Source organism: Gigantopelta aegis, chromosome 10, assembly GCF_016097555.1.
Source record: "Gigantopelta aegis isolate Gae_Host chromosome 10, Gae_host_genome, whole genome shotgun sequence".
Lineage (NCBI taxonomy): Eukaryota > Metazoa > Mollusca > Gastropoda > Neomphalida > Peltospiridae > Gigantopelta > Gigantopelta aegis.
The window spans coordinates 8,535,718-8,563,607 of NC_054708.1; the positions used below are offsets into that span (position 1 = coordinate 8,535,718).

The window sequence follows — 27,890 nt, forward strand, 5'->3', positions numbered from 1 at the left end:
TCACTGGATCGTCCATCTTCTGCCATCTGTAGGTGCGTAGTCCACAACAGTAGCAGACGACGGCATCGTGGTCTCCCGTGTAGAAGAAACCGGCCTTGGCGAGTTCCCTCGGTTTCTGGCGCAACTGTATGGGCCACCACCCAAACGTGCAGAGTCGTCTGTAGAATCTTCTCATTTCGGGTCGATGACAGAACAAGTAATGTCTCGAAAGACCATCGCCATCGGCGTCGTAGGCATCATCATCGTAGGGAGTCGAGTCCGTTTCTCGAGCAGCATCCGTCTGATCCATGGGTTCTTCGTCCACGATTTCGACGGGTTCACGGGTATCCGTGGGTTCTTCGTCCACAATTTCACCGGGTTCACGAGCAGCGTCCGCTTGATCATGTTTTTCTGGTTTGGTAACCACTCTTTTGCATTGGATCGTGTGTCTTGTGGAACATTTGCATACCAAGACATCACCGCTACAACTGCTGTTACTACTGCTGTCCATTCTCGAATATTCCGATGCCATGTCTGGAGCGCACATCTTCGCTCTGCAATGGTCGACTGACGAATGACAAACAGTTCTAAATCTAAGGTTTATATACACAATGTCTGAACATGTCCAAACACGTCCTCGTTTTTCCCGTGACGTCACCGAGCATGTCTGGACACGTCTAATATCTCGGATTGCATTCCGAACACTCTATGGCACCCGTCAGATTTTGATGATCTTCTCGTAAGTGGCACGGTATGACGTCTCTCAGTTCAGGCACAAAGTCGTAGATAGTGTCAAAACATTTCTGGAGCTCTTTCCACTGTTCGACAGTCAGTCGAACGCCGCGACGGGAGGGTTTCAGTTCTTGATCACAATACCACCACTGACGAATATCCATACCTTTGTAAATGGTCTCGACGTAGACGTTCCTACCAATATGCTGCGGTACACTCGATTCTCGTTTGAAGGTGGCCAGTTCTAACCACTGTTTCATCGTCAGAGAAACGCCTTTCTTGGTGGGAAAAAGTGTTCCACGGTCCTCGTCGAACTGACGAACGTGAATGGCAATGTCCCCCTTCGTAGCCACGACGTAGACGTTACCGCCGAGGTCTAGTTTGCATCTCCTTTCGTTTTCTTCGTTTTTGACACTGCCCTCTGTACTGCTTCTGTTATATCCCGATGCCATTTTCTTCTTTCCAAGTATAGCGCAATCAGACACAGGAACGTAAGTATCATCAACGGTATACGTCTTCTCTCTAGCAGTGTCGTTGAGCGAATGGCAAGCGTCCTGAATATGGGGGTTTTATAGGCCCCCCACGGTAGCGTCCCCACGCTATCTGGAAGTCAAGACGTGTCTGAACACGCTCTCTGGGGTGTCTCATGGCCAACGTCGTATATGGGCACGTTTCAAACCTTCCCCCGACATCTGGCAAAACCTTGGGGATTTTCCTCTGTAATTTTCCACTCCCCCGTTGACTGTTTCTCATTATGCAGAGACCCCCACTCATTATGCAGAGACCCCCACTCAAGACGTGTCTGAACACGTTCTGGGATGACTCATGGCGAACGCCTTATATGGACACGTTTCAAACCTTTCCCCGACATCTGGCAAAACCCCTGGAATTTTCCACTCCCCGTTGACTGGTTCTCCTTAATCAACCCACACCTGGCAAATCCATCTTGTCATCTTAACGACTTCCACACCATCTGTTTCCTGTACATCAAACGGCTGTCACAGTTAAATAAACACCCCATTATTCGGCACCACTCTACATTAACGACTTCCGCACCATCTGTTTCCTGTACATCAAAGGACCCCCGACGGTTAACACACCCATCAATCTTACCAACATCCGGTGTTTATTGACACAGAGAGGTCAGGTTCCCACAGCTGTCCAAGTCATTAACCCAGTAGCGTCCCCACGCTTAAAGGTCAGCCATCTGCACGACCCCGAGGTGCACTGACGTCATTAGGTCACTTAAAGGTCAGCCAATCGGAAGAGGCCACGTCCCTTAGAGGTCAACCAATCAGAGCGCAGGACAGGTCACGTGACCTAGCTCATTTGCATATTTTGGTACCCAACAGACGCACCTACTACTTCTAACGAACAAATGTACCGAGTTTCCTCTGAATACTACTATTAGCACAATTACCAAATGCTTGACATTCAATAGCCGATGAGTATCGTGCTCTAGTGGTGTCGTTAAACAAAACAAGCAATAATATTATCTTCTTTCTAATCACGACATCGCGTTATTGGAGTTATTAATCAGTGACAGAGTACGGCCTGTGTGAGCCAGTGTAATTGTCATGTGATCTGAGATAGCGCATTGCGAAATGTACACAACTCACACAAGAGGATTAAGTACTAGGCCCCCTATATAAAATGTGTTTTGCTTTGGTTTTCACTTCATATGACAGTGGATAGATTGGTTCAATGAGTGTTTACCGGATACCGTAAGTCATCTAGCTGGAATATTAATACACGTACAAAAGTTAGTTTGTTTTGTTTAACGACACCACTAGAACACATTTATTTATTTATTAATCATGTATCGGCTAGTGGATGACAAAAATTTGTTAATTCTGACATATAGGGTTCAGAGCAAACCCGCTTCATTTTTCCATAAGCAGCAAGGGATCTTTTATATGTACTTTCTCACATACCACGGCATTTGATATACCAGTCGTGCGGCACCCGTCGGGATACACGTACAAATTACTCTTAAACAGATTTGGGATGGGTTGTATTCTCTAGCAGAGCGCTCGTCTAAAGGTGAAATTAGTTGGATCAATCGCCACCTGTGTATCAGCCAGTTGTCTCTTCCCAGTTAATGCTCCACGACTGGTATATCAAGGTCCGTGGTATCTGCTGTCCTTCCTTGGAAAATGCAAATACAAGACCCGTTGTACGTGAAGCCTATGTGATAGCTACGGGTTTCCTCTTTCAATCTATAGTGGCCTAAAGTTATACACGAAGTAGTTGCAGGTTAAATTGTGCTAAGGTGTTAAACTTTTTTTCTTTATATTTTTGTATACCAGTTTATTTATATAGGCTGTTAAATATTGAATTGACGTCCGTATCTTCCTATTTGAACACGTACATTAGTGTTTATCAATTTTACATTGTCTGCAACAAACTGTTGTTGCTTGCTTTTTATTATTTATTTATTTATTTTTATTTATTTTAGTTTTTTCTGGGGGGTTTTGGTTTTGGGATTGCGTTTTCTTTTCTTGTCAATAATTTCAGTTTGGTTTGACGTAAAAAGAAAAGGAAATTTGTTTTAAAACTTAACAAAAATGTTCTATTTAATTTTTAAGTGCAGTTCGTAAAAAACATTGGTAAATATACAAATTAAATAGCAATACTTATCCATAGTGAATGTCTGAAATCTGAAATTATATTTACTCGCTTGTTTTATCATACATTCATAAGCCTACACAAATACTTCAAAAAGGACAATCATTTATTAAAGCGTAACAAAATAATAATCAAACAGAGAATTTAGCAGGACGAAGCCAATTGATAAAACAATCTCTCTCTCTCTCTCTCTCTCTCTCTCTCTCTCTCTCTCTCTCTCTCTCTCTCTCTCTCTCTCTCTCTCTCTCTCTCTCTCTCGCTCGCTCTTGCTCTCTTTCTCCCTCCCTCCCTCTCCCCCTCTCTCTCTGTCTGTCTGTCTGTCTGTCTCTCTCTCTCTCTCTCTCTCTCTCTCTCTCTCTCTCTCTCTCTCTCTCTCTCTCTCTCTCTCTCTCTCTCTCTCTCTCTCTCTCCACCTTTTTCTCTTCTTTTTGTTCATACCAGTATCCAAGATCAACCATGCTGACGTTTTTCTTGATGCTCATGACATGTCAAGTATTGTCAGCAGCACGATTTGACACCAGTGTCTACTCCGATCTACACGCCCGTGCTAGAAAGTACCTAACAGATAGAGGCAAAGAGGGCGGCAATGACATCACTCGTGATCTGACGTCTTCCCTCTCGCAGCTACAAGACGAATTTTCAGAAACCATTCCGCGAATACTGAATGGATTCCTCGATCAAGAAATTGTCAACGTGTCTTGGAAATGCGCCAATGACACCTTAACAGTGTTGGCTGGAGTGGAACAACAACAGACGTGGGCATTACGAAGTATATATCGACTTGCTTTATTTTATAATGCACCTACATGTATTACGTTCGTCGTGTTTATTCCTATGTTTATGTCCAACTAATGTGAAAGCATGCTGTCCTGGGTAACTAATACAACTTTGAGGCATCTTCTCATGCTAGTATACTTTTAAAGAGATTTGATGAATGCCAAAGGATAATACGCATACCACTGAGTAAAGCGTCACGTATTAAAAGGAAGGAAGGAAATGTTTTATTTAACGACGCACTCAACACATTTTATTTACGGTTGTACGGCGTCAGGCATATGGTTAAGGACCACACAGACATTGAGAGAGAAAACCCGCTGTCGCCATTTCATGGGCTACTCTTTTCGATTAGCAGTTAGGGATCTTTTATATGCACCATCCCACAAACGGGATAGTACATACCACGACCTTTATTATTCCAGTTGTGGAGCACTGGCTGGAACGAGAAATAGCCCAATGGGCCCACCGATGCGCATCGGGCGAGAGCTGTACCACTGAGCCACGTCCGGCCCCCGTATTAAAAGTGCACGCAGTTTCGGTCTGCACTAGTAGATTATGAATTAGTTAAGGCCATGTTTTATCATTTCGTTTTCTATCTTATAAATAAATAAAATGTAAGTATGTTTTTTTGACTGTTTATCCACTAGTTGAGACTCGACTTGAGTCAGGATGAAACCTTATTCTGTATGTCTTTAAAACAGTTACTTTGGTCTTAATGCTGTTTTCTTTATTTGTTGTTTTTTGTTGGGTTTTTTTTACTAATCTGGTTGTTTTCTTCAGTGTTGGATGCGATGGGCAAACCAGGAAGCGGTCTTCGTGATGGAAGTATTTTGTGGCTGGGATCTTATGACGAGTGTCTGAGCACGACTGCGGTGGACAAGGCACAGAGAACACTGTTTGACACTCGCTACTGCAGAATACAACTACTGCCAGACGCAGTGGCCAAACAGGTAGGTTCATAGCTGGTGATACTGCACTGAAAACCTATTTTATGTTCATAGCTGGTGATACTGCACTGAAAACCTATTTTATGTTCATAGCTGGTGATACTGCACTGAAAAGCTATGTTATGTTCATAGCTGGTGATACTGCATTGAAAACCTACGTTATGTTCATAGCTGGTGATACTGCATTGAAAACCTACGTTATGTTCATAGCTGGTAATACTGCATTGAAAACCTACGTTATGTTCATAGCTGGTGATACTTCACTGAAAACCTACGTTATGTTCATAGCTGGTGATACTGCATTGAAAACCTACGTTATGTTCAAAGCTGGTGATACTGCATTGAAAACCTATGTTATGTTCATAGCTGGTGATACTGCATTGAAAAGCTATGTTATGTTCATAGCTGGTGATACTGCATTGCAAACCTATGTTATGTTCATAGCTGGTGATACTGCATTGTAAACCTATGTTATGTTCATAGCTGGTGGTACTGCATTGAAAAGCTATGTTATGTTCATAGCTGATGGTACTCCATTGAAAAGTTATTTTATGATGATACTGCACTGAAAACCTATGTTATGTTCACAGCTGATGATACTGCATTGAAAAGCTGTGTTATGTTCATAGCTGGTGATACTGCATTGAAAAGCTGTTATGTTCATAGCTGGTGATACTGCATTGCAAACCTATGTTATGTTCATAGCTGGTGATACTGCATTGAAAACCTATGTTATGTTCATAGCTGGTGATACTGCATTGAAAGCCTATGTTATGTTCATAGCTGGTGATACTGCATTGAAAACCTATGTTATGTTCATAGCTGGTGAGTACTGCATTGCAAAACCTATGTTCATGTTCTAGCTGGTGATACTGCATTGGAAAACCCATGTTATGTTCATAGCTGGTAATACTGCAGATGAAAGCCTATGTTATGGTTCATAGCGGGTGATACTGCATTGAAAAACCGGTTGTTATGTTCATAGCTAGATGGGTAACTGCATTTTGAAAAAGTTATTTTGTACGGTTGATACTGCACTGGAAAACCTATGTTATGGTTCATAGTTGATGGTACGGTACTGAAAACTTGGTTCATAGTGATGGGACTGCACGGAAAAGCTGAGGTGATGTATTATAGCTGAGAATAACAGCTACCGAATGCTGTATAAAAGTATGGATTGGCAAAAGCTGAGGCAACTTGATACTCGGGGAAAGAAATTCGGTGGAAAAAATCTTTGTGGTAAGGTTGTTGAAAAAGTAATCCAGTTTTCTGCTCTCGTAACAGAAAATGAACCCCACAGACAGTTGCCAAGGACAGCATGTGGATGGTGGGCCAGACTAACGCCATCCGGTCGGTGCTCGCTCTCAGTCTCGTCCTCCGCATGATCTGTCTGACTATCTCTCGCTCTCTCGTCTGTCTCCGCGCGCTCTCTCTCTCTCTCTCTCCGTTAGTCAGAGATGGGGGCTTTCTTATTATATACAGTAATTATAGTCAAATATGTTTCATCGGTTCACTACTGAAACGCCACCCCCCACCCACCCCACCCACCCCCACCTCCAAAAATAACATGAACATTTCCCAGGGCAGGAGTTGGCAAAGGGACAGCAATGCCACCAGGCGCACTAACGCCAGCAATCTCTCTCTCTCTCTCTCTCTCTAATCTCTCTCTCTCTCTCTCTCTCTATCTCTCTCTCCCTCCCTCCCTAGTGTGGCCTCTCTCTCTCTCTCTCTCTCTCTCTCTCTCTCTCTCTCTCGCTCTCTCTCGCTCTCTCTCTCTCTCTCTCTCGTCTCTCTCTCTCTATCGGTAGTCAGAGATGGGGCCTTTCGAGGCAATACATTAATTATAGATCAAGATGTTTAATCGGTCACTCTGATAAAAACGCCAACCCCACCCCACCCCACCCACCCCACACCTCCAAAATAACATTTCCAGGCAAAATTCTTATAATCAGCTTTGGAATAATTGCTTATTTTAGGGAACGGACGGTTTTATGGGCCTGTTTCCTACTTTAGGACTATGTGTTCCAGATGCATGTGGTAACACTGATATAACGCTGGTGGCAAATGAATGTAAGTATATTCTAGTACTTTCATTCAGCAAATCTACACGAAAAAAAAAAATATTTAGTATATTGCCAACATGATATGTAAAATAGATCTTTATGAGATAATACTACTAACGCATGCGTAATGTTGCATATGATGTCGTGTATTAACGTAAAATACAAACACATCGTCAGCATGCGTGTATGTGTCAACAGGAACCTTCATGCGTTTAATATACACATATGTATTTGACATTGAAGTATGATATCATAATATGGGGAGCCGACATTGTAGTTTCATTCCGTGATGAGACAAGGGGCAAAATAAACATTTACTGAAACAGTTACTATTCCATTTTTCTTCTTTACAGTGCTGCTGCAATTGAAACTAAAAAATATCACCGCGCAGGTCATCTGCCAGGAGAGACAACTGCAACTAGACACCAAAGCTGTAGTGGCAATGTAAGTGAAAGGGCTGAAGTTTGTTTTGTTTAACGACACAAATAGAGCACATTGATTTATATAAATAGCCAGAAAACTAATCGATCCCACTCAGGCGCTTTCATAATTAACTCAAGAATATCAAAATTGTAATGTGCTGTTACTCGGTGTAAACAGTGGTTTCCTCGTGAATCCTTGGTGAAAACAAATATATAATATATTTAGAAAATATTAATTTTTTAGTCAATGTGGAGATGCAATTCAAATTCATGTGATTTTTTATAGGCCTGTAATTCAAGGTATAATTTTTACATTTCACAATAAAAATTAATAAAAATTGATTATGCATTTTTTGTATTACATTATGTACTGTTGAGAGAGCCCCTTTAACTAACAGGCATTCCTTTGATCTACAAAGAATCAGTGCACTGTTTAGGTTACAGGTTAGAATGTTCCATTACAGCTGCGTGTGCGTTATATTCGTTACGCTAATGGTTCTCGGGACAGTGTATGATGTGTGTATACAACAAAAGAAAGACGTCGTGTATCGGTCTAAGACCCCAACCGACAAAACTCCACTGCTGAATAAAGAAGAAGATTCGGAGAAGGTCACTATTAATGACGTTAATACCAGCATGTCTAGTACGAAGGTACACAGAAAACAGTTGCCAGTGACAGTTCCCCACGATGATGGAAAACCAGGTAAATCTTAGTTTGATGACACCACTACAGCACATTCATGAATTATTAATCATCGGCTATTGGATGTCAAACATTTGGTAATGTTGACTCTATAGTCTTAGAGAGGAAACCCACAACATTTTTGTTCCATTAGTAGCAAGGGATCTTTTATATGCACCATCCCACAGACAGGATAGCACATACCACGGTCTTTGATATACCAGTCGTGGTTCACTGGCTGGGACGATAAAAAGGCAATGGGCCCACCGACGGGGATCGATCCTAGACCTACCGCACACCAGGCGAGCGCTTTATTACTGGGCTACGTCCCGCACTCACCAGGGAAATGAGACAGACACAGATGGGGTGGGTCTCCCCGCACTCACCAGGGAAATGAGACAGACGCAGACGGGGTGGGTCTCCCCGCACTCACCAGGGAAATGAGACAGACGCAGACGGGGTGGGTCTCCCCGCACTCACCAGGGAAATGAGACAGACGCAGACCGGGTGGGTCTCCCCGCACTCACCAGGGAAATGAGACAGACGCAGACGGGGTGGGTCTCCCCGCACTCAACCAGGGAAATGAGACAGACGCAGACGGGGTGGGTCTCCCCGCACTCACCAGGGAAATGAGACAGACGCAGACGGGGGGGGTCTCCCCGCACGCACCAGGGAAATGAGACAGACGCAGACGGGGTGGGTCTCCCCGCACGCACCAGGGAAATGAGACAGACGCAGACGGGGTGGGTCTCCCCGCACGCACCAGGGAAATGAGACAGACGCAGACGGGGTGGGTCTCCCCGCACTCACCAGGGAAATGAGACAGACGCAGACGGGGTGGGTCTCCCCGCACGCACCAGGGAAATGAGAAAGACGCAGACGGGGTGGGTCTCCCCGCACGCACCAGGGAAATGAGACAGACGCAGACGGGGTGGGTCTACCCGCACGCACCAGGGAAATGAGACAGACGCAGACGGGGTGGGTCTCCCCAGTACTCACCAGGGAAATGAGACAGACACAGACGGGGTGGGTCTCCCCGCACTCACCAGGGAAATGAGACAGACACAGACGGGGTGGGTCTCCCCGCACTCACCAGGGAAATGAGACAGACACAGACGGGGTGGGTCTCCCCGCACTCACCAGGGAAATGAGACAGACACAGACGGGGTGGGTCTCCCCAGTACTCACCAGGGAAATGAGACAGACACAGACGGGGTGGGTCTCCCCGCACTCACCAGGGAAATGAGACAGACACAGACGGGGTGGGTCTCCCCAGTACTCACCAGGGAAATGAGACAGACACAGACGGGGTGGGTCTCCCCGCACTCACCAGGGAAATGAGACAGACACAGATGGGGTGGGTCTCCCCAGTACTCACATTCCACAGAATTTTCTTATTTTTTAATAATTTTACACATGTATTGCAAAAGAATTCATTGATCAGATTCTCAGGATTAAAGTTGAAGTGTGTTTTGTTTAACGACACCACTAGAGCACCTTGGTTTATTGATCATTGGCTATTGGATGTCAAACATTCGGTAATTTCCCAGGAATAAAGCAACTCTAATGAGTTTCTCACGACTGTAGTATTAATATCTAGAACAGCACTTGGTTTTTGCTTCATACTTGTTCGGTTTCTTGATTATGATATTTTAAAATTAACGGGAATCCTATGCAATATTAAGTTGTATGTATGAAAGTGGTCCTTACTTAAACCAAAGGGAACCATAGGCGTACGAACTCCCATTTTTGTAAGGGGGACAGGCTGGATTTTGCCCGAATTAAATGAAAATGCCCGAATCTGTATAACAACATTTATTCATATTAGCATTACTACCAGACAGCTATATAGGGTTACAAACGAATCATTACGCATTTTGACATGGATTACAACTAATTTTGAGAGTATAATGATGGAAATACATTGTTAAAATGATCTCAGATTAGCACATTTCCCCCGAATATCTCTATAATATTTGCCTTTGCCCGAATTTGAGGTTTTGCTCCAGCACTAGGGAGGCAGTTGCCCCTTGTCTCCCTGTCTCATACGCTTATAAAGGGAACAAAACTAGAAGTCATTACCAAGATTTTGAACAAATGGACAACCCAAACTTCTGAACGGTTACAAATATTTTCAGCAATTTGGCTTAAACTCCTTGGAGCCTTTTCCGTGTACACAAATGGCGCAAAACTTCTAAACACAGAGCAGCCGACCGGAAGTCTGACTGCCGTCCATGGCATACGATTCATGAGCATGACCTGGGTCGTCTTGGGTCACTCGTACTTCGTCGTGTTAAGTGTTTCAGGTAAGTAGTTTTCATTTTGTATAGGTTTAACATTGCTCAGACAATAAGGCTTAAAATAAATTAAAAGACATAGTGGTATACGATGAAAATCGAGTCGTAAGAGCGCTCAGACTAGCAACTTGACAGTCGTAAAAGTCGTGACAACAGAAAGTTGGACAACTCTGTGCTGGCAGTTGGTGATCTGAGAATAGTCTAACATTAGACGTATAGTTAATTATTAATCAGTCATCAAAACTCAAAACATTGCTCACCAAAAGAAATATTTATTAATTTATTAATTAAAATTCTTGAGTAAGTCGGCGGGAAAAAAGTTTAATTGAATTCAGTTTACGTCATGAAAGTTAAATGCCAACCTAATTGTAAGGGATGCTTATTACCTCTCTTGGCCAAAATTAAATATTAGTAAACTTAAATTTCTTTATTTAAAAGCATTATATAACAAAACGCACTTTTTAAATTTGTTTATTTACACTAGTTAGCAATTATAATATTTTAAGCATGCTATGATTATTATCATAATATTTATGAATACAACATAATATTATCATGGGGAGTACAATATATACATCGTGAGGTTTTAACATAAAACGTAAACAAGTATAATCTTTCTTTACATACATTTGATTTCAGGAAACTTACAACCATTTCTGAAAGAGTCTATATCAAACTGGACGTTCCACACTATACTGAATGCCTTGGTGGCCGTTGATACATTTTTCACAATGAGGTGATATTATCATTTCCTTTTTTCGTTTATTTCCAAGTTTATATCCACTTACGGTTCACGCACGATGTCCTTGGCACATTTGGTTATTTGGGATCCCTCCTCTGGACATTGTTAATAGTAATTTGTTAGTGGTTAGTAACAACGAAAAACAAAACCCACACAATCGGATATTACAAAATTGTATATTTGTCTTAATTCAAAAGTAAAAAACTAGATTTTTAAAATGTATGTATAAAGTAGCTGATCATGGTAACGTTTTTTGGTTTCACATAAACTCACGTTTGAGCCACTACAGACACTAAGACGACCAGTCGGTGAACATAATAATGTAATAACAGCAAAAGATTATAATTAATGTGTAAGAAAAGCAATACTTTGATAGCGGAAAATATTGCACGCTGTGTATATTTAACAAAGGTTAGTGCTTTAACAAGAGTTTCTGTGGACTGAAACGAGGTCTCTAATCTGCGTTTCAGTGGATTGTTGGTGGTGTATCTCATCATAACGGAAATGAAGAAATCAGAAGGTCGAGTCAACTGGGTCATGTTTTATTTCCATCGTTTCTGGAGGTGAGTATTCTGGTAGAAACCACCATACAATTTTTAATGCATATGTCGAGGCGCTACCCCTAGAAAGGTTTTCTTTGGTTGGTTTGTCTGGGTTTTTGTTGTTTTCTTTTGTTGTTTTTTGTTTGTTTTTTTGTTGGTGGGTTTTTTTAATTTGACATACAGATGTGAATTATGTGAATTATCATATACGAGTCCTTATCATGGTTTCAAAATTGTATTGTATTCTTTAACTATTTATACCCACACGTACTCGGCGTGTCTGTGAATATCGCAACAGTATTGGCCCCACGACCAAAACTGTAGGAATATTCACCGATATACCTTGCAAAGTTATAAATATTATATTAGTTTTCTTCCATTGTCACGCCATGATGATGACGATGATTATGATGATGATGCTGTTGATGTTATTATTAACGTATTATGATTACAGTTTAACTCCAGTGTATATGTGTGATGATGTTGATAATGATGATGATGACGATGATTATGATGATGATGATGTTGATGTTATTATTAACGTATTATGATTACAGTTTAACTCCAGTGTATATGTGTGATGATGTTGATAATGATGATGATGACGATGATTATGATGATGATGCTGTTGATGTTATTATTAACGTATTATGATTACAGTTTAACTCCAGTGTATATGTGTGATGATGTTGATAATGATGATGATGACGATGATTATGATGATGATGCTGTTGATGTTATTATTAACGTATTATGATTACAGTTTAACTCCAGTGTATATGTGTGATGATGTTGATAATGATGATTATGATGATGATTATGATGATGATGATGTTGATTTTATTATTAACGTATTATGATTACAGTTTAACTCCAGTGTATATGTGTGATGATGTTGATAATGATGATTATGATGATGATTATGTTGATTTTATTAATATATTATGATTAACGTATTATGATTACAGTGTTAACTCCAGTGTATATGTGTGATGATGTTGATAATGATGATTATGATGATGATTATGTTGATTTTATTAATATATTATGATTACAGACTAACTCCAGTGTGCATGTGTGTGTGTGATGATGATGATGTTGATGATGATAATGATGATGATGATGTTGATGGTAGTGTTGATGTTATATTGGTATATTATTATGATTACAGATTAACTCCAGTGTACGTGTATATGTATATGTGATGATGATGATGATGCTATGATGATGACTAACTCCAGTGTACATGTGTGTGATGATGATGATGTTATTAGTATACTATTATGATTACAGACTAACTCCAGTGTACATGTGTGTGATGATGATGATGTTATTAGTATACTATTATGATTACAGACTAACTCCAGTGTACATGTGTGTGATGATGATGGTGTTGATGATGATGTTGATGTTATTAGTATATTATTATGATTGAAGACTAACTCCAGTGTACATGTGTGTGTGATGATGATGATGATGTTGATGATGATGGTGTTGATGTTATTAGTATACTATTATGATTACAGACTAACGCCAGTGTACATGTGTGTGCTGATGATGATGTTGATGATGATGTTATTAGTATACTATTATGATTACAGACTAACGCCAGTGTACATGTGTGTGTGATGATGATGTTGATGATGATGTTATTAGTATACTATTATGATTACAGACTAACGCCAGTGTACATGTGTGTGCTGATGTTGGACGTCTGCCTGTTGCGCTATGTTTCTGATGGACCCATGTGGCCACAAGGAGGAATTGAACTAAACGCCTGCCGCGACACCTGGTGGACCAATCTGCTGTACATAAACAATTTGGTTAAGCGAGATAGCATGGTATGCACCCATATTTATTTATTTATTTATTTATTCTAAATGCGTCCAAATTTAAAACTATCAATTTGTAGCATATATATATACATAAAATTTACACTTCTTTCTTCCTCGTAACGTGCTTCTTTCCAGTATAAATCGAAACGACTTGCAGACCTATCTTGTATTAAAGTTGAAGCTAGTTTTGTTTAACGACACTACTAGAGCACATTGATGTATTAATCATCGGCTATCGGATGTCAAAACCTTGGTAATTTCGATATTGGGTTCAAGGCATCTTTTGTATGCACCACCCCACAAGCAGTAAAGGACATACCACGGCCTTTGATATATCCGTCTTGGTGCACTGGCTGGAAATAGAAATAACCCAATGGGCCCACCTCGCGTCAGACGAGCGCTTCACCACTGGGCTACGTCCCGCCTCATATGTTGTCTTAAGACAGTTGTATTAATAAGACAGCTAACGAAATCCGTCGATAAGGAAAACATACGAGTTTATTAAACCAGTAGCTACGTTTGTGTTTTTCATTAGTAAAGGATTTTATTGAGATGGACAATAGCCGATGATTAAAAATCAGTGTGCTCTAGAGGTGATGGGAAGCAGGGGCGGATCCAGGAAATACTGGGTGACTAAGGGGAAAAGAAGTAAGGAAGGAAATGTTTTATTTAACTACGCACTCAACACATTTTATTTACGGTTATATGGCGTCAGACATATGGTTAAGGACCATACGGATATTGAACGAGGAAACCCGTTGTCGCCACTTCACGGGTTAATTTTTTCGATTAGCAGCAAGGGATCTTTTATATGCACCATCCCACAGAGAGTGTAGTACATACCATGGCCTTTGTTATGCCAGTTGTGGTGCACTGGCTGGAACGAGAAATAGCCCAATGGGCCCATCGACGGGGATCGATCCCAGACCGACCGCGCATCGAGCGAGCGCTTTACCACTGGGCTACATCCCACCCCCTAAGGGGGAAAAGAGCACATGGACCAACTCGTGAAAAAGGGAAACCCAATGAATTGTTTTTATTTAAAAGCAAAAAAAAAAAAAAATAATAATAATAAAAATAAGAAAAAAGAAAAAAGAAGAAAAAAAACGTAGTCCATTACAATATAGTTGAGTGAGGGACGGACCCCGGATCCCTTCCTCCTTGCATCCGCCTCTGGGAAGCAGACGACATGTTAATGTATGTGTTGTATGTTGCAGTGTTTCGGATGGTCGTGGTATTTGGCAGACGACATGCAGTTCTACGTCCTCAGCCCACTCATCATTATACCACTGTTCTTGTAAGTACTGCTTTCAGGTGTCACATATAATTATGAAAATACGTCACAATATCCACGCGACAAAAATCACAACACACCATAAACATAAGTGTGCATGTAAACGTAAATCTACGACTAAACCACAATTCGTATTAAAACTAATATAGTTTGACGTATAGATCTTTCATTTTCTTTTGCCCTTAAAATGCTCCATATTTTGTAATGGTGTAAGTTTATGAGTCTAATAGAAAGAAAGAAAGAAAGAAAGAAAGAAATGTTTTATTTAACGACGCACTCAGCACATTTTATTTACGGTTATATGGCGCTTCCCACAGACAGGATAGCACAAACCATGGCCTTTGTTGAACCAGTTATGGATTACTGGTCGATGCAAGTGGTTTACACCTACCCATTGAGCCTTGCGGAGCACTCTAAATTACAGCAATCAATTCTTTATTCACCGTAAGCATAGCGGCTTATTGGTATGAACAAGCAACAATACTAGTAAACATACAATATCACATGTACATACAATTAGGATAATAAATAGAACACACACACACACACACACACACACACACACATGTACATATATATTCTCAATAAGGAGAATGTAAATTATAGTTTTAATAGGTAGAGTATTATATACAAATTGACATTCAAATGCAACATATTATATATCTTGATAATTCCAGTATATTTAGACTAAGGAAGTTCGAATTTTAAATGCTTTAAATATATATTTTCCCAATTTACACAATATATTTTTGTTTTTACTGGTCAGTAACTGTATAAACTTTAGCATAGATGGCCTATTCCAGTAGTATTTCTTTATATAATTTTCTCTTAAATCTCTGTACAATGTACATATTAATACAAAATGATATTCATCTTCTACATCTCCGCTATTACAATAAATGCATACTCTATTGGGACGACTTATTTTCTTATATCTACCAGTTTTTATTGCCAAAATATGTGAAGATAGCCTTAATTTCGTAATACATGTTTTATAAATATCAGGTATAGGTTTGACCAAGTATTGTTGAGTTTTTAAGTCTTCGACCAAGTATCTATACAAATTGCCGCATTTCACAGATGTATTTAGCTGATGGTAAAGATTCTGCAATGCTTGGTCAAAAATCCTTTGTTTAATTAGTGATAAATAATACATCGTACTTTCTACCAGATGATCCTGATTGTCCCAAATATAACCAAGCCCCAACTCTTGAAATGTTTTTTTAATAAAAAATACCCAGTTATTTGTATAGACGCAGCTAGATTTCATCTCACTATACATTGTACTCATTATACAATTATCAGTTTTGATCAGTTTGAACCAATATTTCATCATACGATAGGTACGTTCATGCACCAATGGATATCTACCTAATTCAAAATAAATCATAATATTGCTTGTACATCCTTTAACTTTTAGAACACTTTTACAAAAATCAAGGTGAATTTTTTCAATTAAATCTGCTTTTTGAAAACCCCAAATTTCACAACCATAGAACAGTACGCTAGCTACATACGTATCAAATAACGCCAACAATGAACTTTGGTTTAAAAACAAGGGCTTGGAACTTTTCTTCATTGCAAAACATGCTTTTCTTCCTTGTTCAGATATACATTTTATAGCATGTGAAAATTTGCAGGTAAAATGTAGGACAATACCAAGATAGTTAAATTGGTCTACTACTTCGACCGTGTCACCATCATAGGACCATTTTTCATCATCTAGTAATTTACCACGTTTTCTGAAAATCATAATTTTGGTTTTTGTTTTATTTACAGTTAAACCCCATTTGTTATTATAAAGGAACAATGTGTCAAGCATATGCTGGAATCCATATATACTTTCAGAGAAAATAACCATATCATCTGCAAAGAGTAACAGAAAAACACTGAGATCTTTAAACATAGTATCAGGGCAACCCTTAACAATAAATGCATTTTCTAGGTCATTTAGAAAGAGTGAAAAAAGTATCGGTGATAAAACTTCACCTTGCATTAGGCCAATGGTATTTTTAAAGAAATCAGATCTAAAACCATTTACATTTATGCAGGATCTAACACAGTTATACATAGATTTTAATACTTTTAACAGTTTGCCATTAATTCCGTACTTAAATAGTTTGGTCCACAGATTATATCGATTCACAGAGTCAAACGCTTTCTTATAATCCACAAAACAGCAATATAATTTACCATTATGTTCCAGAGATTTCATTATTATAGAATATAGCGAAAATATAGCATCAACAGTGCTAACTCCTTTTCGAAAACCAAATTGCGCATCTGTTATAATGTTGTATTCTTCTGACCACTGATATAACCTCTTGTTAAGCACACCGGTAAACAACTTAGCTAAACAGCTTACTCAGGGTTTGGAGTCGGCATCTGGATTAAAAAACCCATGCCTCGACTGGGATCCGAACCCATTACCTACCAGCCTGTAGACCGATGGCCTAACCACGACGCCACCGAGGCCGATGAGTCTAATAGATGCCAAACACATAAACGTACAAGTTAACTGCTAATTTTTAAACATAACTTTACGTGTGCGGTTAGCAATTGTATGTTTGTTACATTTCACACGGGAAATTACGTCAGTGTGGAAATAATTCCAGATCACAAAGGAAATAATTCCAGATCGAGAAATGTGACTGATTTTGCCAGGATCCGGTTTAGACAGGTTTCACTGTATATTGAGGGCCAACAACCACAACAGTCCCGTATTCAGAATGAATGAATGAATGAATGAATATTTAACGACACCCCAACATGAAAAATACATTGGCTATTGGGTGTCAAACTATGATAAAGTCAAAACATGAAGTGATGATCAACATCAATATAAAAATTCAATAGTCAAATAAAAACACAGTGTAAAGAACTGTGCAAAAATACAAATATCACAGATAGATAAAATTAAAATTTAGAGTAAAAGTCAGTATCACGTAAAAATTGTAAAACAAATTCTGGATGAAATCGAAATGATTCCATCACATTTCTCTGACCAAATACATCTTTCCGAGTTTCTTTCAAATACAAAATGTGGCGTACCGTCAGAGTACACGGACAGTGGTCACACTGAGGTGGAGGATCCTTCTTCAAGATAAATGAATGGGTTATGTAAGTACCCCTTATTCAGCGACAGGTAGCGACGCTAACGTTCACGAACAATTCGACTGCTCCCAGATGTTGTCACCGGGTTTAATGTGAAGAGCATTAAACTAGTCTAACGAACGTTTTTTTTCTTCCCCACCTTATGACCAAATTCTTTTAAAGGGACATTCCTGAGTTTGCCGCAATATTTAAGATGTTATCGACTAACAGAGACATTGTAACGATTGTAATTACATATCGAATATATTTGTTCTGCATAAAATATTAGTGGCTGTATATTAGACGTGTTTCTGATCGTTCTAATATTTCTACTAGGTTAAAATTTATTTTGTTTCCTAAAATATTGTTTTTTCGTACGTACGAAATTATTTGAAGACAAAATCCAGTTTGGGCTTCTTACAAATATTAAGACGGCCAGAAACACATTAAATATACAGACACTGATATTCTAAACAAGAAAATATATTTAACATGTAAGTTTAATCGTAGAAGTATTTTATTAGTCGGAAACATCTTACAATGCAGCAAACTCAGGAATATCCCTTTAAAAGGCAACCAAGAAGGCAAATTATTTATTTATTCAAATTATATAGCTTTGCATCATTTCTATTGATGTTAATCAAACGAGTTTGGTGATATAAATTGAAATATATTAATGGGTAATAAACAGGGCATTAAACGGGCTACCATTTCGTCCCTCGTGACATAAACATGATACGAAATGGAAGCTCGTTTAATATTCTTTAAGTATTATATAAATGTCCCACTGAAAAATAAATTTTTAAAAGAAAAGTATTCCAAAGAGTGGACTACTCTCATTTTTCGCAAGGATTAGACATAACCTGGTTGTCTACCCTTTGATGCGTTTTTGTGTGTTTCAGTCGTAAGTTGTTGGGGTTTGCAGTACTTGCGGTCTTTTTACTGGTCACCATAACATCAGCTGGGTTGGTAACCAGGTTGGTGGGTATTCCAGCGGGATTCGTGTATCAGACAAAAGGAGTGGTGTAAGTAGCTTAGTGTTCACTGTGTGTTTTATTAGATCAAAAATGCACGATGTGTCTAAGACTGTGAGAGTCAGAATTGTCACGAACTGTCGAACGACCAATTAAACTTTACCGTAGTCAGTTAGTACCTTAGAATGTTTATTTAATTTTTGTATGTCAACGTTAAAACTACAATATTTCGTAATTTTCACATTTATCTGTAATAGTTTATTACAAATTAATCGAGTCCACGCATAATCTTTCCATAATTAACTCTAGAATAATTATTTTAAAACGTCTTGCACTGGAAGAAAAGAGGTTTTTCCCGAATAATGTTTTGCTGAATACAGCATGGCCACTATCTTTGTTTATTTTGTCAGTTGACTGCAAAGAATTCTGAGTAAACTTAGTGTGCTGAATGTGAACGCATAAAACAGTGACGTCACTAGTTAATGCGTGTTACACACTCAAGATTTCTCTTTAAATATATATATATATATATATATATATATATATATATATATATATATATATATATATATTCTTTTTACAAGTAAATGGAATTATTTGGTTGTACTTTTTAAAAGCATATAGCTGAAGGTATAAACTTTATGTTTCAAAGTAAAAATTAATAAATATGTTTGGCAAAACCCCGCCATTATTGCAACTTTGACATGACACCTTTAATATTTTGTTTACCGGTAATGCATATTTAGTTTCAGACTGCTATCCTCGTTCAAACACACAATCTAAAAATGGGAATAAAACATATGACGGGGTGGTATTGAACGTTGGAGTTGGTGACGCATAACTGATGACAATTTAAACATTTTATTAAAATTATTTTCTCGACAGATTTGACCCATTAAAATTCAATGACTACTACTATACTCCCTATTGTCGGATGGGCCCCTATCTCGTGGGGATGGCAGCAGGCTACATTCTGGCAAAATCTAGCTGTAGAGTGAAAATGAACAAAGTAAGTATCATTATCCCTTTCGGTCTGTCATGATATGTATCATCGCGTTTTGCCAAAGGGCCACAATAAGCTAATCGAAAAAGCAATCAAAACCTATTTAGCCTAGTTAGAGACAAATATCTGTTCAGAGATAACGATACATGAGAGTTTTTGACAAATGAACCTGTCACGGGGATTCTATAATACCCGTAACTGAATAAAACACGATTGTCCAAAATCTCTCCTAACTGTATATCTATTAGATCTCTCTGTAACGGGCAGTTCAAAACCGCTTTGGCTCGTCTAGGTATGATCAGAGATACGATCTTATATAAAGTATATATTATTATAGCACGTTTAGTTCACTAGAAAACACAACAAAAACACAATACACTTTGGAATCTGTATTAACCTACGCTGACAAATGTACTGCCGCAGTAGTTAATTAATAACAACAATAATAACAACCCAGAACTGATCACTTAATTAGTTAATCTCTAGGTGTCTAGTTTACACAATATGCTAATCACTTCACCGTGACACAACACCCACACGTGTGATAATTGAGAAACGCTTCCAGGGGAACTTAATTAATAAAGGAATTACAACACTATTCCTAACTGGTTAATTTTTAATTAACCCTAACTACTCATTCAATAACCTTGTAATACAGACTTAATACTGGTACCTATCACAATAAAGACAATAACCTACAGTTTACCTAGGTCCTCTAGGATGACTGGCTAAGCTTTATATTACCAAATACTCGTATAATGTTAGAACAATAAGTCTACGATTTACTTCGTCAGATGACCGAAGACACTGTCTAAAGAATATTGGTATAATACAGTATTAAAATATTTAAAGTCACATCAATCACATCAAGGTTATACACAGAGCAGAAAATATATATTTACCAAAGTCCCGTCTGAACTAATATAGATCGTTCAGTGGACGACGTCCGTGATCCCCTGGAGCCTTCCTAGTTCTCCTCGATATATCTAAAACACTAGCTATTTATTATAAAATCAGAATATCGCCTGGGGGTACAAGGCGGTCCTCCCCCTATCAAGTGATATATCCCCAACTCCCAGAGACGCATTTTTCTCTTTGATCGCCAGACTTACTGACGCCTTGGTCGCCAAAATCACGGTCGTCGAAACCGCACTCGCAGAGGTATTACGTAACTACTCGCCACATGGCCTCCACATCTGCTCTGGGTGTGTATTAGGCGTACAGCTCGATGACCGTCGCGCAAAGGTATTACGTAACAATTTGCCCATCTGGGCTAAGTGCATTTGGAACTGCACACGGCCTTCTAAAACAATTAATATCGCCACAGGCGAAAACAAAATTAAGAGCATGTACCGTCACAGAACCTTATTTTTGTTTTTGGACAAACGTGTTTGAATACATGGCCGCTAATTCAGCATGTGTATACATTGACCTAAGCATTACGTTGTGTGGCAGCGCGTTTGATCACTTCCAGAGTGATTCCAATAGTAGTGGCAGAGCTTACCATGGTGTAGCCGACGCGTAGGCCTAATGCAGCAACACCAGCGCGTAGTCCAGTGGTAGACTACACTGGTCGATGACTTTGTCAGTGAGCCGGAGCGACATTGGCATTTTGTAGGTCATTTCAAAACAATCAGATTGGTAGTTGGAATGGCTCTGGAAGTGAATCAGTGCTCTAACACGTCACTTTTCCTGTCGTGGACGGGAAGTGCTGACGAAAGTCAGCACGTGTGTCCATGACAGGCGTGCGCTACAATTCCCTGCTCTGAACGTGCATGTTAAACACTTTGACCTTGACTTTGACTTGAACTGCCAATTAAGTCGCTTTGAAATTACCTACGTCTGCATATGCTAATGGTGCTTATACTCACTGCCTCAATGCCGAACTATGAGCTGCTAACATAAGACGCTGGACACTCACCTCATCTTATGTTAAGGAATGCGAGTGCTGGCCCGAATAACGTAAACCAAATTAAGATACGATAGCGTTTGCTGGGAAAAACTCATGTTGTTGGCGCGCGCTCGCCTTCTTCAACCCAATAGTGGTCTGTGACGGACCTAAGCCTCGTTTATCAGCAGAGGCGTGCGGGTTCCCATATTTGTAGGATTACAAACGAATCACTACGCACTTTTATATGGATTACAACTAATTTTGCGGGTAGAATGATGGAAATACACGATAAAAAGTTATCAGATTAGCACATTTTGCCCGAATACTCTATAGTGTTTGCCCGAATTTGAGGATTTGCTCCACGCTTATGTTTCGCCAGGTGGTGTCGCTGGGAGGTTGGTGTGTGGCCGCGGTGGCAGCGCTCGCTGTTCTGTACGGCCCGTACGAGTCGGCCAACGGGACGCCCATGACACCAGACGTTAATGCTTTCTACAACGCGGTGCACCGGACGGTGTGGGGGGCGGCCGTCTCATGGGTCATCTTCGCCTGCGCCACCGGCCACGGAGGTATGTCCAGTTTAGTGAAATAACTAATATGCATGCTCGCTCGCTCGCTCTCGCCCTCTTTTTAATTTTTAATCCAGATACCGACTCCAAACCTTGAGTGAATGCTCCGCAAGGCTCAATGGGTAGGTGTAAACCACTTGCACCGACCAGTGATCATCAACTGGTTCAACAAAGGCCATGGTTTGTGCTATCCTGCCTGTGGGCAGCGCAAATAAAAGATCCCTTGCTGCCTATCGTAAAAGAGTAGCCTATGTGGCGACAGCGGGTTTCCTCTAAAAAAAAGGTGTCAAAATTACCATACGTCTCTCTCTCTCTCTCTCTCTCTCTCTCTCTCTCTCTCTCTCTCTCTCTCTCTCTCTCTCTCTCTCTCTCTCTCTCTCTCTCTCTCTCTCTGTGTGTATGTTTCAGGGTTTGTAAACAAACTGCTGTATTTGTCTTGTGTTTCAGGGTTTGTAAACAAACTTCAGTACTTGTTCTGTTTCAGGGTTTGTAAACAAACTGCTGTGTTTGTTCTGTGTTTCAGGGTTTGTAAACAAGTTTCTGTCATGGAAAGGGTTCGTCCCTCTGAGCCGTCTCACGTACTCCGCCTACCTCGTCCACATGTTGTTACTGGTGACATTCGCCCTGTCCCAGCGAACACCCGTCTACATCAGTAATTTCAACATTGTACGTATTCGCACAGATTTACCTACATATGTTTTAGTGTTGTCTATGTGATTTAATGTGGTGGGGTGGGGGTGTTGGCCGTCTCCTGGATCATATTCTCCTGCGCAACCGGCCACGGAGGAATTTCCAGTTTGATATAGCATATGTCCACTGCACGCACGCACGCACGCTCTCTCTCTCACACACACACACACACACACACACACACACGGAAATATTTGTACACTTTGGTTGGGCGCAATTATTTTTCAAGCCTTTTAGTTACTCAACTACGAACTTGATCTTTCAGTTTGAGCGTATTATATATATTTAACGTATATCGATTTTGAGAACTTAATGGTGGGTAACTAGAACGCGAACTACACGATAGCATGGAAATTCGAATTCCAGTCTTTCTTTGGAAACGGGGTTGGTGACTAGAGGAAGGTACTTTGTAACAAGCCACGGCTCTATCAGTGTGGAATATGACCCTTGGCTTGCTAAATGCTCATTCGACTCTGTATTGTACAGAGATACGGCCCTTTAATCTGCAGTTCATTTTGTATCACAACTGATTACTTAAAATGTTCAGTTATCCATTGTTATTGTTAAAGGGACATTCCCGAGTTTGCTGCATTGTAAGATGTTTCCGACTAACAAAATATTTCTACGATTAAACTTTCATATTAAATATATTTTCTTGTTTAGAATACCAGTGTTTGTATATTCAATGTGTTTCTGATCGTCTTAGTATTTGTAAGACGCCCAAACTGGATTTCGTCTTTAAATAATTTCGTACGTACGAAAAAATATGTTTTAGGAAATAAAGTGAAATTTAACCTAGTACAAATATTAGAACGATCAGAAACACATTTAATATACAGCCACTAATATTTTATATGCAGAAAAATATATTTGATATGTAATTACACTCGTTAAAAAGTCTATGTTAGTCGATAACATCTTAAAACTTGCAGCAAACTTCTATTAATTACGTATATGTACATGTACCTGTATTGCCCGTCATCTTGTTTAGATGGACGTATCTGTTCTACATTTGTGGGGAAAGGTCCCAATATAGGCTTACGTCTGTCGACCAGTTCCTACCGTCATGTAAAATACGGAATAAATATTATTTAAAACAAATAATGATAGCCTTAATAATTCTGGAGAATCCGTTTACTCTAGCCATGGTCGTTGTGGATGCGACACACTTTCTCGCATACTCATTTATAAACAATCAGTTCTGTTGGATTCGTCGCCCGTTGTAATAGGTTCAAATTACCCCCCGGTTCAGGTTACCCCTAACCCTAACCCTTAACCCTAACCCTAAACCTAACCCTAACCCTAACCCTAAACCTAAACCTAACCCTAACCCTAACCCTAACCCCGGGGGTAATCTGAACCTAGGTTGAAACAACCCCCAGTAATCTAAAATTAGGTTCAAATTACCGGGGAGTAACTTGAATACGGGAGGAATTTGAAACTGGGACACCGTCCTCCTCTCCGTCCACATTTTACTAAGGGTGGAGGCTAATTTCCCCCCAAATTAAATGAAAATGCCCGAGTCTGAATAGCAACATTTATTCATGTTAACATCACTGCCAAACAGCTAAATAGGGTTGCAAACGAATTATTACGCATTTTTACATGGATTACTGTGGTAGGATGATGGAAATACATGGTAAAAAGGTTTCAGGCCAGCTCATTTTGTCCGAATGTCTCTGTCGTTTTTGCCCGAATTTGAAGATTTTCTCCAGCCTTTATGCACCTCTATATCCCCTCCACCCAAAACACACACACACACACACACACACACACACACACACACACACACACAATTTATCCCCCGTACGTATTAAAATGATAGAAAATTTAGATTTTAAATAATAACAAAAATAGCTTTGACATGCATGATAAGCTTGGGTTTTATTCGAATCTTGTTTTGTTTCTGCAGGCGTACCAGTTCTTTGGCCACTTAATAGCATCATATTCTGCCGCCTTCCTCGTCAGTCTTACCTTCGAATCACCCATGATGGGACTAGAAAGGGTTTTGTTCAAGAGGAAAACAAAATAATGAGCATTGTGTGTGAGACATTCGCAATCGGAAACTTCCGTCTCATTTATTTTTTTCTATTTTTTTGTGGGGTGTTTTCATAAGGCACATCGTCAAATATTACGGAAAGAAAGCAACTACGTATACGGGTCTGAATGATAGTAAGATGTGAGCGTGTTTATTGGTGCCAAAATATACTGTTCGCCATAGCCAATACATTTATCTACTTCTGTGCAATGTCAGGCGCGATTGTAGTAAATTGTGCAGAGGAGTCTAGACTGTGGTGGGTGAGGTTTAAGGAGGGGTCGGGACATGCTCCCTGGAAAATATAATACAGATTTTCTTAATTCGCATGGACCAGGGTGGGGTGTGGGTTGACCCCAATCCCCTTCCCTTGCACACACGCCTGAATGGACGCTGGATGTTGAAACCAGTATAGTCTACAATATACAACGCAACTACCAGTTCTGAAAGGTGTTGTTAATAATAACAATAATAGTAGTAGTAGTAGTAGTAGTAGTAGTGGTAGTAATAATTAAATCAGTTAAATGTCGCGGGACATACCTTTTCCCGCTAATTAAATGTAAGTTGTCATACGTTTTATGTTTGTACTATCTGGGTTAATTGTTTACATTATTTGTATCAGAAATGTTAACTATTTTTCCAATGGAATTTTAAAACTGGTACCGTATAAGATAACCTACTAGTATATATGCTATATTTACTATGTTAGTTAAAACGGTGAATAGTTTTAGTTGTTTTTACACTTTGAAAACAAAAGAAAAGAAGAAATGAGTGTAGCGCACGTTAGTAACCATTTGGCCTTCTTTTAATTATACATATTATTTTACAAGCTTGTTTGAGATAACTTCAAGTAGGTATTAAAAGCAGTGATACACACGTGTCAGCGGTTTGACGGCTTGTGGCCGTACACTTGAGAGGACTCGAAAACACAGCTTGGCTGGTAAATTCACTAATTGGCCATTGCCACCTTAGTGCTAATGTAACTTAATGAACGATAGTTTACAGACTGGAATAGTCCATTGCACACGATGGAGGTCGACTGTGGGGAAGTGTCACGAATTTGTTAATAGCTAACCTTTTTAAAAAGTTAATTATTATTACGATTGTCACGTTGTATGATTTTGGAAATATACTTTTTACTTTATTATTTTTCAACTTTTAAGTTTGTTCAATGGTTGCATGAAACACGATGGGAGTATCACCCCCCCCCCCCGTACACACACCTTTAACTCTGTAGCACATCCCGAAGGCTTACGCGGAACATTCTAATTAAGAAAGCTTTGTTTATTGGTTAATCGTTAACGCGGTCCTTTCTGATACAGTCGTCCATTACCAGAAGACAGAAGTCAGATTGACGGGCAATGGACGTATTATACCCATCTCTCTCTCTCTCTCTGACTGCATCTGTATGAACTTTCACGTGAGTTTTCCCATTTGTGAAATATAACCAATAACTCCACATTGGACAGTTATTATTTACCTGTGAGGTACGAGAGATATAGATCGGCTATGCCATGACGGAGATTACGGAAACTGTTCGAACATTCGAAAATGAGAGTGTGTTTCTGATCTCTTTGTTGGTCATGGTGGTTCTATCGCTAGTGGTTACAGGCTGTTTGTTCTGGGAGCTATGTGTTCGTAAACTGTACAGGAAACCCGCGCTGAGGTGTAACGCACGCGCATTAACATCACCAACAGACGTGAAGTCATCTCTAAGAAAGAAGAATAAGTGTAGGAAAGAACTGAGTGTGCGATTTAGCGATGAACTGGAATCGATATGCCTATCGGATATTTACGAGGACAGATCAATTACGGAGTCGGCGATATTTTTGTCGGATTCGTACGAAGGTAGATCGGTCACGGAGTCGGCTGGCTACAACGAGGACCAGGACCTTTCCGAGGTGTTCATGGTGCATGCGCAGGCCGCGTTCTCCCCGTATCACCTGACGTACACGACTCCTCGAAAGTCGACTGATCACGTGGACATCCCAAACCTGTTCAACTGTGAAATGTCTCCAGTCGACAACGAACCGGAGATCCACGAATCTCGACACTTTGACAACATCGACGAACACAAGGACAGTGGCCATTGCGTTGATGATGATGATGCTGATGATGACGATGACAACAATAGAACAGAAAACTGTGACGTCAAAATAGACCTATTTTTGAATACGTCATCAAAGTCCTCAACTTGTGACAACGCGTCTGATTGCGACAAAGGCATCGGTTCGCTGGAAACCAGTCCATGTTTCGTCACCATGGAACCTGCTACTGACGTCACGGCATGGCCGATAAATGTGGTAGAAAAACCTTCGCGTAGATTGTCGACGCCAAAACCGGAACTGGATGGATCATATGTAACACCGATTACACAAAAGGTGCGCGGCTCTGTGTCTTCGGTGTGTAGTCTGGAGTCCTCGTTGACGTGGGACAGTTACCCCTACCAGGAGAGAGTGAACACCTCCCTTTCGTGGGACAACTTCCCGCTAAATAGATCTAAGAACAGCAGTAACGTCGAAAATGTATGCAATTAAAAAAAAAATTTTCACTGGCATTTAAGTGCATTTATCCTAGTTCTTCTTTAGAAATGTATGGCTATGCGTATTAATGTAATAAATAACCTATTTGTAGCTGAAGTTTCGTGTGTACATATATTGACGTAAATAAAAACAATATTTATTTTGTACTTGTGTGA

The 27,890-nt window shown here is 39.8% G+C and overlaps 1 protein-coding gene across 1 annotated transcript; it reads left to right on the forward strand.

Moving 5' to 3' along the window:
- The first annotated feature begins 3,789 nt into the window (after nucleotides 1–3,789).
- LOC121382746 (nose resistant to fluoxetine protein 6-like) lies at nucleotides 3,790–27,879 on the forward strand. Its single transcript, XM_041512318.1, has 15 exons — nucleotides 3,790–4,108; nucleotides 4,897–5,066; nucleotides 7,040–7,133; nucleotides 7,480–7,570; nucleotides 8,013–8,251; nucleotides 10,369–10,536; nucleotides 11,167–11,263; nucleotides 11,740–11,832; nucleotides 13,487–13,652; nucleotides 14,864–14,943; nucleotides 18,936–19,058; nucleotides 19,893–20,016; nucleotides 22,281–22,467; nucleotides 22,991–23,133; nucleotides 25,070–27,879. The coding sequence occupies exons 1-15, from the start codon at nucleotides 3,796–3,798 to the stop codon at nucleotides 25,187–25,189; spliced, it is 2,208 nt and encodes a 735-aa protein (XP_041368252.1). The 5' UTR covers nucleotides 3,790–3,795; the 3' UTR covers nucleotides 25,190–27,879.
- Nucleotides 27,880–27,890: the final 11 nt, after the last annotated feature.

Coding starts and splice junctions, on each gene's coding strand:
- LOC121382746 (XM_041512318.1), top strand. CDS start 3,796: ATGCTGACGTTTTTCTTGATGCTCATGACATGTCAAGTATTGTCAGCA. Junction 13,653..14,863: donor TGGTTAAGCGAGATAGCATG/GTATGCACCCAT, acceptor TGTATGTTGCAG/TGTTTCGGATGGTCGTGGTA. Junction 23,134..25,069: donor ACATCAGTAATTTCAACATT/GTACGTATTCGC, acceptor TTGTTTCTGCAG/GCGTACCAGTTCTTTGGCCA.